The sequence below is a fragment of the Sminthopsis crassicaudata genome, chromosome 3 (assembly GCF_048593235.1).
Source record: "Sminthopsis crassicaudata isolate SCR6 chromosome 3, ASM4859323v1, whole genome shotgun sequence".
In the NCBI taxonomy this organism is placed as follows: Eukaryota; Metazoa; Chordata; class Mammalia; order Dasyuromorphia; family Dasyuridae; genus Sminthopsis; species Sminthopsis crassicaudata.
In genome coordinates, this window is record NC_133619.1 from 420,583,731 (window position 1) to 420,598,819 (window position 15,089).

Sequence of the window (15,089 nt, forward strand, 5' to 3'; positions counted from 1 at the left end):
ATGTGTGCTTACAATGTGCAAAGCAAGGGACTAAGGCTTGCACAATGTATTGGATAAAAGTAAGGAAGCCCCTATTCTTAAGAAGCTCTTGTGTTGTAATAGAGGAAAAAAACATTTTTGAAAGGTTAAAGCTAGAGGTCAAATGCCAAGGCCCTCTGGTCTTAGTATGCACTAAAAAAAAAAAAAAAAAAAAAGATAATACTTTTCTTTAATATCATTTATAGTGAGAAAATCATATCAGTTTCTGATGTTGAACCATTTGACAGAGCAAAGCACAGTGGTAGCAAAAACTTTTCTTTTCTGGGTCTTCAACACATATTATAGCTGTAATATTTACAGAAATGTTGCCAGGCTGCATTTTTTTTACGCAAGACTTACTTCACAGGCTAATGGCTGCTGACATTAACATGAAATCATTGTGAATTCAAACCTTCTTCATTTTAGAACTCTGAATTGTATCCACCAGAATCGGAGAGTGAATGGTGGTCATGGTGATGCTGCCTCCTTCTGTTTCAGGGAATTCTGCTACTTCAGTCAGGCTGGATTGCCCTTTCTGTGGCAGCTTAGTAGTTGTGAAGATTTCCTCCCTCCTTTTTGTTCACAGTGAATTTCTTTCTTAGGTGACAGGTAGAAGATTGGGCTAGAAGTTTAATCCAAGTTATGATCAGTGTTGCCAGGGCTCCAATGCTTATCAATTTATGGATGTCAGTCATATGCTGGTGACAATGAGGAAAGTAAACTCCTTTTCCATAACAATTTCTATTCTGACTGATGGCCATGGGGTTGGGATAGAACAAAATCTGATGGTTTAGAGGACATTGATAATTCCCAGGACTCAAGTTCAAGATCCTGTGAAATTTTCATCTGGATTTGAAAGGAGATTATGGTAGAGGTGGTGATTATGGTCAAGGTGGTAATGCTAGTCTGACTTGCCTGACACATGTTTCCTGCCCTCCCTATTTCTTCAATTACACTAGCTTGCCATTGATGCTATGTGACTCATTTCAAACTAAATATATGAAAGTATTGGATTTTCAAACTACAATCAATGAATCAGTATGGATAACAACTACTTGTCAGGAATAGATGTGAACTAAATTTTTTTTTTTCTTTTTTTAAACACACTTGGGATTTGCAATCTCAGAGATATCTTGAACTTTTAAGAAAATATATTATCTTTCAGAATAAAATATACATATTTCTAAGGACTGTATCTTTATGTTTCAAATATTATGCATTTACATGAGACTAATCTCTTTTTAGTCAGTATATTCTTTCATCATCAGATTAGCTTAAAATATGACTTGTTTGTAATCCATACATATTCTTAAACAAATTTCACTTACTAAAGTCAAATAAAACTGATAAAGGCAGAATGCAAAAGGGATTTTTATTCAGAAAAATCTGGGTTCAATCGCAACTTCTGACATTTACTGTAATATTAAACAAGTCATTTCCAATAAATTCTCTCCTTTTTTTCTTCAGAAAAAAAAAATTATGGATTGTTGCAACTAAAGCTTATCTATATAAATCAAATTCCTAAAAGAAGAATGTCAGTTGATGATTCAAATACTTCTATGAGGAAAGCTTTAGCACATTTTGATAACATTTTGAATTCCAAACCCTTTTTTTCCAGGTACAAGTAAGGTCTAAAGAAGAACAAATTATATATTGGTTCTTCTAAAAAGAATTCCTTTCATAGGAGCTCTTCATCTGGAGTTCATAAACACACACTTACTCTCTCCTTCTCTCTCTCTCTCTCTCTCTCTCTCTCTCTCTCTCTCTCTCTCTCTCTCTCTCTCCTCTCTCTCTCTCTCTCTCTCTCTCTCTCCCAGCTATATGAAAAACAATTCAAAGTTATTTTTAAAACTTTTGAATTTCAAATATTCTCCCTTCCTCTTCCTCACTCCCCTCATAGAAATTATAAACAATTTGCTATAGTTAGACATATATAGTCAATCAAAACCTTTCCATAATAGTCTTGTGGTGAAAGAAAACATAGACTCCCCCTCCCCCCAAAAAACAACAACAAAATAAACAAAGTAAAAATGTATGCTTCCATATGTATTCAGACACCATCAGTTCTTTCTTTGGGGATTCATAGTATTTTCTATCACAAGACCTTCAGAGTTGTCTTGGATTACAGATCATAGTTATGTCATTCACTACTTATCATGTGACAATATTGCTGTTACTTTGTACACAGTGCATTTCACTTTGCATCAATTCATGAAAGTCTTTCTAGGTTTTTCTGAAATTATTCTGTTTGTCATTTTTAATAGCATAATAGTAGGTCATCATAATCATGTATCACAATTTGTTTAGCCATTCCCTAATTGATGGGCATCACCTTAATTTCCAATTCTTTGCTGTCAGAAAGGAGCTGCTATAATTTTTGTATGTATAGATCCTTTTTCTTTCTGTTTTTAAAAATATCTTTTGGATTACCAATCTAATATTTGGTATTTCTAGGTCAACAAGGAATGTCTGGTTTTATATTTCTTTGCACAAAGTTTGCTCAACAGAATGGTTGGATCAGTTCACAACTCCACCAACAGGGCATTAATGTCTCACTTTCCCCACATCCCCTCCACCATTTGTCATTTTCATTTTCTCTTCTTAGTCAATGTGATAGCTATGTAGTAGTACTTCAGAACTGTTTTAATTTGTGTTTCTCCAATCAATACTGAATTGGAGAAATTTTCATATGCTTATACGTGGATTTGATTACTTCATTTGAAACTGTTCATATCTTTTGATCATTCCTCAATTAGGGAATGGTTCTTATTTTTATATATTTGACTAAGTTCTCTATATTTTTGAGAAGTGAGACCTTTTCAATGTTTTGTCATAAATACAATTGTACTGATGCTAAGCAAAACAAATAGAACAAGGAATAAATTGCTCACAATAACAGCAAGAAGTTTTGATGATCAGCTATGGAAGATTGGTTCTTCTCAGTGATCCAATGATCCAAGGCAATCCCAATAGACTTTGGATAGAAAATGCCATTTACATCCAGAAAAAGAACTATGGAGATTGAATGTAAATCAACACACGCCATATTCACTTCTCTTTTCTGTTTTGTTTTTTTGGTTTTTTTTTCTCTCTCTCTCATGGTTTTTCCTTTTTATTCTGATTTTTCTCTTCCAACATGATTCAAGCAATATGTATTAAAAATAAATTTTAAAAAGCAACTAAAATAATAAAAAAGCATTTATTGTGCTAATTGTATTTCCCCTTATTTAATCTATTCTCTCTTTTTTCAACTTGTCCCTCCTCAAAAGTGTTCATATCTGAGAAGAGTATATACAGGCTTCATCAGAACCTGGCCAAAGGAGCCCATAACCCCAAATAAGAATCTCTACATTATTGACAGGATAAAAGATTTTAACTAATTTTTAAAAGTTAACTTTTAATTAGCTTCATTTGTACAATTACAATAGACTTGGGATAGAAAATGCCATTCATATTCAGAGAGAGAACTATGTAGACTGAATAAAGATTGAAGTATACTATTTTCATCTTTTTGTTTGTTTGCTTTTTCATTCTCCTGGTTTTCCCCTATTGTTTTGATTTTTTTTCAGCACATGACAATTATGACAATATGTTTAAACTGATTGTACAGGTATAATCTATATTAGATTTCTTGTTGTCTGGGGAGAAGAGGAGGCAAGAGAGGGAGTAAGAAATAAATAATGAATGTTGAAAACTTCTTACATATCATTGGAAAAATAAGACACTATTTTAAAAAAACCTCAATCTATCTCATTAGCATGTAATAATAAAATGGAAGGACAACTCTGAAAAATAAACAATAAATTAGTCTAAAAGTATAGTGCATTAGATTATTAAAATTAATTAATTGTAATACATTTGAATCAGATAATAATTTTTACATTTATTTTGTTTTGTAGAATACCCATTGAAGACTGTAAAGACAAAATTTCAACAAGGTAAATTAACTTCTGTGGCTTATTAAAATGGTTTATGTGGAAATTGCCTGTCTGAATTTCCTGGGAAGGGTTTTAAGCTAATTTTTATTTCAAGTGGCATTTGTCATTGAAATAATGACAAATGCTCTAAATTTAAATAAAGTGCAAGGCATTTTATTACACATTTAAATAAAATAAAATAAAGGCTAAGAAGAAGGAAGGCTTTAAATCCTGCCTCAAATACCTATCTGTTGTATTTGTTCTTATTTAGTCATATACAACTTTCTAAGACCCAATATGTTTTTTTCTGGAGTGATTTGCCATTTATTTCTCCAAATCATTTTGCAAATAAAGAATGGAGGCAAAGAGTGTTAAATGCCTTGCCCAGAGTCCCACATTCAATAAGTGTATAAGGTGAAATTTGAACTCACAAAGATGAGTTTTTCTGGTTCCCATCTTAGAGCTCTATCCAGTGTCATCTAACTGCTCCAGTTGTATGGTCATGAACAAAACAATATCTCTGAATTTAAATTTCCTCATATACAAAACTAGGATACCAATATGCCTTAAGTAGTTTCTTCCATAGAGACAGCAGGAAGATCAATTAAGATCATTTATGTAAAGTATTTTTAAATCTTCAAGTAATATATGAATGCTATCTAATGTCTATCTCTGCATGATAAATACTAGCGTCTTACTATTATCTTCAGGATTAAGTGTAAAACATAAAGTTCAAATGTGATTCTTAAAACTTTTTATAATTTTCCTCCTTTCCATGTTTATTATTTTCTTCTATCTTACTTACCTCTAAATATCCTGCAATCCATTGATAGTGAAACTGTAATTCCATGAACATGACACTTTATTTCCCAATTCTAATTATTTTCAGTGACTATTTCTCCTCCCTAGAATTTTCTCACTTCTTATCTCTGATTTCTGGCTTCCGTAGTTTCCTTTTTTCAGAAGCTTTAACAAACAAGAGCTTTTATATTTCACCTTGGTGCTAATAGGATACTGCTTCAATTGATTAAATTGTGGATCATGATCAGATTTGTACTTTAGGAAGATCATTTTGACAGTTGAGAAGATCTGGACTAAAATAGAGGACAAGTGAGGCAGAGGGACCAACCAATAGTCTATTGCCCAAAGAGGTTATAGAAAGAGGGATCCTTATGCATCCACTGCATATAGGACTGGGTGCTACTTATCAATTCACCCCATTTCAAATAGCATTTTCAGGATAGAGAGAAATGCTTTCAGTCACAAGGGAGCAAGGGCCCTAGTCATAGTTTCAGCGTGGAAAAAATGGAGAGAATGGAGTTCTTAGTTCCTGGTAGCAATTTCAGGACAGAGAAATGTCTGCTGGTCCTTTTTGGGTAAAGATTAGAATGCAGATAAGCAAAACAGTGATCACTAGATTATATACAACCTTAATTTAAAGTGATGAATAGAACTTTAGAAAATTGAGGTATGATGGGCCTGTAGAAAAAAGTGAATGGAAATAGAAAGATATAAACCAATTTCTCTGTTGTGCATGGTACCTTCACAAATAATTATCATGTATTAAGGCATGCCAATCTCACAAACAAATGCAGAAAATCAGATATGTCAAATATACTCTTTTCTGATCATGATGCAATAAAAACATTCAATAAGAAAGAATAAAATAAGAGAATCAAATTAATTAAAAATTAATCTTAAAGAACAAATGGCTCAAGGAACAAATCATAGAAGCAGTCAAATTTTTCATTAAAGAGGATAAAGCAAAATTTGTCAGATACAATCAAAGCAGTATGTAAGAGAAATTTTATATCTAAAGATGCATATCAGCAAAAGATAAAATGATAACATTAATTAGTTGGACATGCTACAACAAGAACAAAAAACTAAAAATAAAAGTCAAATTTTAATCTCCTAATTAAAAAGCAACAAAGAGATCTCCAAAATCAAAAGAGATATTAATAAACTCAAAAGCACAAAAAACCTATTGGACTAATGATCTATGATGTAGCTTTATAAGAAAAAAATAAAGATATTTTGGTTAGTTTGAATTTAAAAAAAAAGAAAACCAAATTACCAATAGAAAAATATAAAGAATGAATACACCACTAATGAAGATAAAATTAAAGTAATTATTAGAAGACAGTTTCTTCAATTATATGCCAACAAAACTAATAATGAACATTTACCATAACATAATTTGCCTCTAATAACAGAATATAAAATACAATACTTAAATAATTCTAATTTTAAATTGTCTAGGAATAGATGGATTTAAAAGTGAATTCCATCAATTATGTAAAGAACAAATAATTCCAAAAATATGTAAGCTATTTGAAAAAAAAAAAAGTAAAGGAATGCCAAAAAATGTCTTACATGACCCAATTATGATTTTGATATGTAAAACAGGGACAGCAAAAATAGAAAGAAAATGATATGTATTTTTCCTAATGAATGTGAATGGGAAAGTTTTAAGTTAAATACTAGCAAGTAGACTATAGTAATATGCCGCAAAAATCTTAAATTATGACCAGGTATGATTTGTGCCAGCAGCACAGCTGGGTTCATCAGGAAAACTATAAACATATCAATTACAAAACTAACCAAAAAATCATATGCTCATATCAATAGATATAGAAAAAGCTTTTCACATAATAAACCTATTCCTATTAAAATCACTAGTCACCACAAGAATAAATGTTGTTGTTATTTTTCCCTTAAAATGATTAGTATCTTTTTAAATCAAAAATAAGCATTATGAATAATTGAGAGAAACTCAATTTTTCCCAGTAAGTCAGGAGTAAAACAAGCATGTCCACTCTCACCATTATCATTCAATATTATGATGCAAATTCTCTCTGTAGTACTAGGAACAAAAGAAAGGAACTGAGGAATAAGGATTTGCAATGAGGGGAAAAAAAAAAAAACTATCATCTTTTGTAGATGATATAATGGTATACTTAGAGATCCTGGCAAATCAACTAAAAAACTAATCAAAATTATTAACGACTTTAGCAAAGCTACAGAATATAAAATAAACACAATAAATCATCATCCTTCCTATTTATTGCCCCCAAAACCAGTAGAAAGAAATAGAAAGACAGATTTCATTTAAAATAACTACAGACAAAATATGTACTTAGGTGTCTATCAGTGAAAACACATTCAGTAACTATACAAACATGATTATAAAACACTTTTCAGATAAATACATATCTAAACAATTCTATAGATCTTAATTGCTTGTTGGTAAATGAAGCCAATATAATAAAAATGGCAATTCTACTTAAATTAATTAATTTATTTGATGACATATTAATTAAACTACCAAACAATTATTTTATACAGATTTTAAAAAAAAAAAAATCATTTGAAAGAGCAAAAGTTCAAGGATAACAAGAAAATCAATGAAAAAAAAAGTGAAGTAAGATGAATAGCAGTAGTGGATTTCCAACTATATTACAATGAAAAAGAGAAAGAAAAAGAAAAGAAAAAGGAAGTAAGGGAAGAAAGATGGAAAGAAATAAAAAGCAAGAAAAGAAAGGAGGGGGAGAAAGGAAAAGAGAGATAATATATACAGAAAAGATTGATACAATTATCAACTACATATGATACCAATAGCAACTAAGACTAAAGATGTCTTTATTCAGATAATTGTGATAATGTTCCACTAATTTTGTAAACAAAGCCAGACATTCAGATTTCTTGGCTATCCTTTGATAATGATTGGGTCTGACCTGGTTTGCATTATAAAATGAAAACCAATGTATTTCATCTAGAGAAACTCTGAAGTCTACAATCCTATCATTCTACTTGGGGTTCAGTCAAGTATCAGGACAATAAGGATTACATATATGTAGGAAAATGTCACTGGAACGCTTTCCTGTTTTGACTCTTAATCCTTCCTTCCATAGTGCTCTTGTTAAATATCAGACACACTGTATTTTATAGATAGCAAACTCTTCCCACTTTATCCTTTCCATTGTGAACTGCTATTGATGCTCTACCATAAATCATCATTTTAAGTATCTTTCCAAACAATCAAAGTTGTTGAATCATGCACTCAGTAACATACCATATCTTAAGTATGCTTAGACTATTAATAGTCAAAGGATAGAATGAAACAGTTCAAGAATAGAGTGTGAAGGGCTTCAATTAGTCATATATTTCATCTGGTCCTTTTTTCCACCAAAATATCATCTTCTGTCAATAGTTGGAAGTTGAATGGTAGTCAAAATATGTCTAAGTAATTCAGTTCTTAAATCAATTAACATTTTTTCAGGCCAACACAAACTGATTAACATTACACATATGAAACTGATCATGTTGGCAATCTAAATACACTCCCTTTAATAGTTCACCAGTTTAAAGATAGAAAGAACTTGGAAGATCAACTAGTTAACTAGTCTTTATTTTACCCATGAGGTAACTTAGTAAGTTATTTTACTTTATAGACGTAGCAATTGAAGCACTGAGATGCTAATGATCCAGGTTACATACTGTTACTTTGATAACAGCTAAAATTGAACATTGGATTAAATAACACCTTATCCAATGTTGTTCTACATGTTGCCTACATGTTGTTTGAGGAATTTATTGCAAAAGAGGAGATCATTTCAAGTTCACTAGTCAGAATTCAGAAATAGATATGAAAAATTATATTATTCATTTTTTCTTTTTCTTTTTTTTTATTTTTCCTACAAACTTGTTGGAAATTGAAATTTTCTTGCTATTTTAAATCCTAAACCAAAACTAGTGCTATCATTATAAACAAATCCAATGGTCTTATTATTATCATCATTATTCTAGAAAAACCTGAAATCTGCTTTTTGGAACAAGATTCTGGAATTTGTCGAGGATTACTTCCCAGGTATTTCTATAATAATCAATCCAAACAGTGTGAACCTTTCAAGTATGGCGGGTGCCTAGGCAATGCCAACAACTTCGATTCTTTGGAAGAATGCAGGAATATCTGTGAGGATGGATGTAAGTTGATTTTATGTTGTACCATATCTTATTTTTAAACATATTAAAGGCATATAACAGAAATTTAAAGTTTTATAGTACACTTATTTCTGGTTTAGCTATGGAATAAATTTGAACCTATAGCTTATCTTGAACAAATTAATCTGTATCAAAATATCTTCAGTGAATCCATCTTAATTTTAGAAGAATATATAAAATCTTCATTCTGAAATTCAAAAATTTTCATATAACTGCCTCCCACTTATCTTTCCACACTAACTTCATATGACTTCATTTCACACACTATTTATTCCAGTCAAATTAGCCTGATATTTATTCCTTACTAATAATATTATAGTTTATAATTCCTAGTCTAATTAGATTGTTATTCTTTTAAACTTCCTAGCTCCCTCCTAAGGACAATGTAGATGCCGCTTCTCAAAAAATATTTTTAATGCCCCCAAATGTCTCACTTCTTTTTTTTTTTTTTTAAACAATTCTACATTTATTGACATGATGGATCTTAAAAACAAGTTCTTCTAACATTCAGTTCAGTGATCTATTAAAATGTATTAGGCAACTGAAGGGAAGCATGCATGGTATTTGGTAGTTAATACTACATTCTGATATGCTGACACATTGACATGCAGAAAACTAGAAATCATTTTGACAAATCATATTGGTAAAAATCCATCTCAACTCGATCCTAATGGGGGTGCTTGTCATTGTTTCTTCCATCTGATTATTGGCATTATTTTCCTTTACACTTTCTCCAATTCAGATAAACTGACCTTTTTGCTGTCCTTCACACATAACAATCCATCCTTACCTCCATACTTTTGTAGAGTCTTTCACTAATTCCTCAAATGCACTCTTCTGGAATCCTAAGAATCCCTAGCTTCCTTTGAGTGTCAGCACAAATACTACATATTTGAAATCATTCTTTGTTCTCAGACAATAATGCCAGTATTTCCCCAAAATATTTTATATATATTTATTGTGCATTTACTTATATATCCCCAAGCTATCTTAATTTCTCACCCATCAAGATTGCAACCTCCTTGAAAGGAGCATCAAAATAAATTTTTCTTTATATTATCAGCACCTAGAAAATGATCTGGAATATAATATGTGCCTTGATAAATGTTTATTGATGGATTACTGTCTCACTTCTTGAAGCCAATTTGCATAATTTTATAAATATTTTATTTTTATTTCACACTGTATGTCTTGGTTATTACTACATAGTAACTGTAAACTTTTTGAGCTCACGTACTATTGTTTGTGTCCTCATCTACCAAACATCTAGCACAATGTTCAATACAAAATAATTGCTTATTTAATATTTGTGACAATGAATGTCCCCATGGTATTTGTAGTGTGTATTTTCAAGTTACTAGCAATTATTGAGTCAAGTAAAACTGCATGAAACCCTGTTAATAGGCAATTTTATAATATAGGTTCACCAGTTTAGAGATAGAAAGAACTTGGAAGATCAACTATTTAACTAGCCTTTATTTTAACCATGAGGTAACTCAGTCAGTAAGTGACTTGCCCTGAATCTAAATAAAGAAGTTTGCAAGTAAAAACAAACAAAAATAACAACAAACAAACCTGAGTTGTTTCTTCTTACTACTACTATGATTTTCTTATTTTATACTTACATTAATAAGCTGAGATAATGACTAACTTTTTATTCTTGTGTGGAATTTTCCTAGTGGATACCACACAAGTAGACCAGGGTGAAAAAATAGCTGATCCAGCAAACAATATCTCCTCAACGGCCAAGCCAACTGAAGTTTGGAAACTTTTTGGTAAGATTATGCTGCTGAGTTTTTTGTTTGTTTTTTTTTTTTTTTACCAGTGCCAGAAAATATAAAAATATAAATATTTATACATAAAATCATAGATTACTAAGGAAATTGCTTTCAATAACTACATGTAATTATTCATTTCCATTAAATAGTCTAGAATTTGATGCCTTTCACTAAAGGACTTCACATTTGTTGAACTTATTAATGTATTTTAAATTATAAACTAGATCTTTTAAGCAGATATTTTTCTCCCTAAATCATTAAGTTCTTTTTTTAAAAAATTCACAACAAAGTTGGGTGATTCTTATATCTCATTCTTCTCTAACCTTCTTTGATTGAAAACACAAAATGAATAATCTTCCTGCATTCATCTTTTGTGATATTTTGCTTTTTACCTTTTGTTCGGGACAGCTCCAGTAATTGTAGGTAAAAAGGAGAAGAAGCTATATCCCAACCTAGAAAGAAATAGAAAACACGAGAAGAGAGAAGGAGAGGGCTTATTTTATTTTTTTTTTTTTCATTTCTCTCCCCTGGGTTCTTTACTATGCAGACTTACATGGGCTAAATGTCATTACTTAGTAATATACAAATAATTTATGGTTTTATCCATGAAAATAAAGGATGCATTTCACATAGGTATAAGGTCATTATCAATAAGTTTTAGAACCAATAAGTTATAAGTTATATATAATTAAGAACATTTCCACAAAAATATTAAAGCATATCTTTAACTCTTAAAAGTTAGTCTTGCTATTTTGCTTCTCAGGGAGCAGTATTTTATCCAACAGGGATAAATTTGCTAACATTCTTCTTGAAATGACTTCAAAAAGTGTTAAACATCTTGAAAGTGAATTTGAATTTGTATGTTATTGGAGCAAAGGCAGGGAAGTAGAATTTTTAAGTCTTTCCTTGATATACAGCAGTACAAAATATTTTAAATAATACGCTATTTAGAATGTTATCTGAATATATTGGTAGTTAATTTTTTGAAAATATTTTTCACTGGCCTAAATTTTTGGAGTCTACCTTTGGAAAAAAAATGCTCTAATCTATCAAAAGACAAGGAAAAAAACCAAAAAACAAAAACAAAATACAGTTTTTTTTTTTTTTCTAGGTAGGTACATGACAAAAAAAAAAAAAAAAAAAAAAAAACATGTAAAAACCCTATTTATTTCTAGATGAAGGACTGATACTTTTCCTTGTGGGATTTACAGGCTTCCTATTCTAATGGGCAATGAAAATGATGGCAAATACTGTGCCATACTTTCTCTTTTTGGATAAGGAACACAGTATGCTCAGTGAGGAAAGAAGAAAGAACATAAGCTGTACTCTTCCAATCCTCCTTCCTATACCCACCCTTGAATTTTCTTTCTTGTGTAGCTAAACAAACAAACAAACAAAAAATCCAAATAGTCTGTGCAACTATGTTTTTTTGGTGGAGGGACAAAAGAGGGCATATGTATATATGAAGTTTGGGTTCCTTTTTTTTTTTTTATAGTACAGCATCTAAGAGGGAAACATTCTGAAATTGAGTCCCCAAATAGGTTTGCTACCAAAAAAAAAAAAAAAAAAAAAAAAGAAAAGAAAGAAAAATGGAAAATCTTATAACACTGTCACAGCAGGCCCTGACTTTCATTATTCCATCATATACTGTTTTATGCATGTGTATAATAACACCATGCCAGTGAATGCAAACAAAATTGATTTTTGAACATTATAAAATGGATAAGAACTCCCATCATCCAGATCAATCTGTAGAAAATTTACTATATGCATAAGTCTGTGAATTCTTACAAAATCAGCCTTTGCTGATTTCACAATATCTATGAAATAGCTAAGCTTTAGATAAAAATTAAAGAGTATTTATAACACTTAAAGGTTTTAATTAGCTATTGAGAATATGGCTATATAGAGTTCTCATTTAACTCTTTTTTTAACTCTAATTTAACTGAAATTAGAAATGGTATCTTAAAAGATATTTTATAATGCTCCATTTACTTGTATGTCAAGAGTATTTCTATGCTGCTCATCATCTATATTTCCATACCCCTACCCTCAAACTCTATTGGAATCCCTCCTTTCCCCAATTTTTTTTTCTTTCTCCTAAATATCTCCATTCTTGCTTCTTCTAAATTTCTACTTCCACTGTATGAATTCATACCTTCATTATTCTCATATTTGGATTGCTAAAATAGCACCCTGGCTGACCTTAACTTTAGTTGTTTTTTTGTTTTGTTTTGTTTTGTTTTGTTTTTCCTTTCAAATGCATTCTGGACACTGTTACTAAATGAATGATCATAAACACTGCTTTCATCTGGCCATCCTTCTGCTCAAAGTTTTTCAATGTCTCCATATTTTCTAGTATATTACAAAAGAAAAAAGCCTTTTCCTGATTTTCAAGTTGCTCCATAATCTGTCCCAAGAATTTATAACAAATCTTATTTCTGATTATTTTTCAACAACCTGACATCCAGTCCCTTCATGAATTTATGAATACTATGCTCATTACATTCATGTTCATCCATTCATTCATACTATTTCAATCAAATCCTGACCATCCTTTCAGCATATGATTCTATGCCTATTTTTTCCACGAAATCTTCTTTCACTGTTGCTACTCTTATTAATTTCTCATCTGATCTTTTATAAAATTAATAATTTGTCCTCAAATAATCATATAGTATATTGTAATCATATAGTATCTTATTTTTACTTGCTACTCTTTTCATGGTTATTAATTTTATTTTCTCAGTGAGACAGTTCCTTGAAGGACTAAGTCTTTTTAATTTTTATTTTGGTTTGTTTTCTTTTCTTTTTTTTTTTTTTTGTTTGTTTGTTTGTTTTTTTTTTTTACTATATCCTCTTCATTCACAGAATAAGCATTCAGCAAATCTTGATCAATTTTGTAATCCACAGTTAAAATAAAGACATCAAATGATGGTTGGAAGAACGCTGATCAATTTTACCAAGTCTTTCTGATGGCCTTCTGCAGTTGCATACCATTATTCTTCTTAGGAATAATATAAAATCATAGAGTTTGAAGGGACCTAAGTGGATATAAATCCTTCTGCTCTATCCAATACAAGACCTTCTCTGGAATGTCTTCATCCTGCCTCTTCTTGACCATCTTCATTGAAAGGGAAGTAACTACCTCATGAGGAATGCAATTAAATTGCAGATATTTTTATTCCTTAGAATAATTGGATGGTAGTTTACGGACACACAAAAGTCTATGCTTCCAGTATTTTATCTGTCCTTAATTGAGCAAAGTTAATGTATTTCTAGTATTGTTTCATTAATAAAGTTTGGATATTTGCCAAAATTTGAATATTTCTTTGTGTCCTATATTAACCAAGTATATACCCTTCACTAACAATGATTCTATGAAACTAAATAGATCTGGAATTGGATATTTATAAAGGTTACTTGAATTATTGCATAGTCTCTATGGTATTAGATATATTTGGAATAAGAGTACCCACAATTAAGCTTTGACTTTGATACTTATTAGCCATATAACTAAAAACATGTTGTTTAATATATTTAAACTTTAATCCATTTTACAAGAATATTAATACCTGCATTATCTGTTGTAAAGAATTATTGTAAGCAAAGTACTTTAAAGTATTAATTACAACAAAAATAACTATTATATTACAAAGCACTTTCAGGTTTACAAAATATAATAAAATTATTTGATCTTCAAGATAGTACTGTGAGAGAGCACTGATTATTAGACTTATTTTGCAGTTGAAGAACTAATTAAGCTGAGAAGTTTAAGTAATTTGCCCAGGAACCAAGAATCTGATGATTGAATTAAGGCCTTCCTGACTACAAGTCCAATGCTTTCCTTATATATCAAACTGCCTTTTTGTATAAACGCTGAGTATTTTGCATTTGTTTTTTGTTGTTACTATTAAGGAATTAAAAATAATACCTCATACAAATAATCTAATTCAGAAATCAGTAAGCCTACACTTTGATAAAAATGTATGTTCTTTCTATATGTATATCCCTAGGTTTTCATTCAAAATCCATGTATGAGATAGTATATTAATGTTCTAGCCTTCAATTCCTTCTCGATCTTTTGCAATCTTGGTTTATTCCTTATCACTTAAAAGAAATTGTTCTCTTAAAAGTTACCAATGATCTCTTATTTGTCAGAGGTCTTTTCTTAACACACATTTCTTAATCTATCCACTGTATCTGACTTGTGATTTCCTTTTTTTCCTCCTGAATATTCTTTGTCCTTTTGAGTTTTTAGGACACGACTGTCTCTTGGTTCTCCTTACACCTTTCTTGTCACTTCTCAGTCTGCTTAGCTGGCTTATTCTCTGTGATTATTAAAAAAAATTCCAAGAGTCATAGTTTCTGA

At 30.5% G+C, this 15,089-nt stretch overlaps 1 protein-coding gene across 2 annotated transcripts in view; it reads left to right on the forward strand.

Annotated features, from left to right (window-relative positions):
- Positions 1–15,089, forward strand: part of TFPI (tissue factor pathway inhibitor) — a 128,085-nt gene that overhangs the window by 99,920 nt on the left and 13,076 nt on the right. The window contains exons 4-7 of one of the 2 annotated variants that reach the window (XM_074302908.1): positions 3,918–3,956; positions 8,745–8,921; positions 10,619–10,714; positions 13,631–14,042. In XM_074302908.1, coding sequence (XP_074159009.1) covers positions 3,918–3,956; positions 8,745–8,921; positions 10,619–10,714; positions 13,631–13,740 — 422 coding nt within the window. In that variant the 3' untranslated portion in view covers positions 13,741–14,042. Of the gene's footprint in view, positions 1–3,917; positions 3,957–8,744; positions 8,922–10,618; positions 10,715–13,630; positions 14,043–15,089 lie in introns of those variants that run through there. The other variant, XM_074302907.1, reaches the window with a different exon arrangement.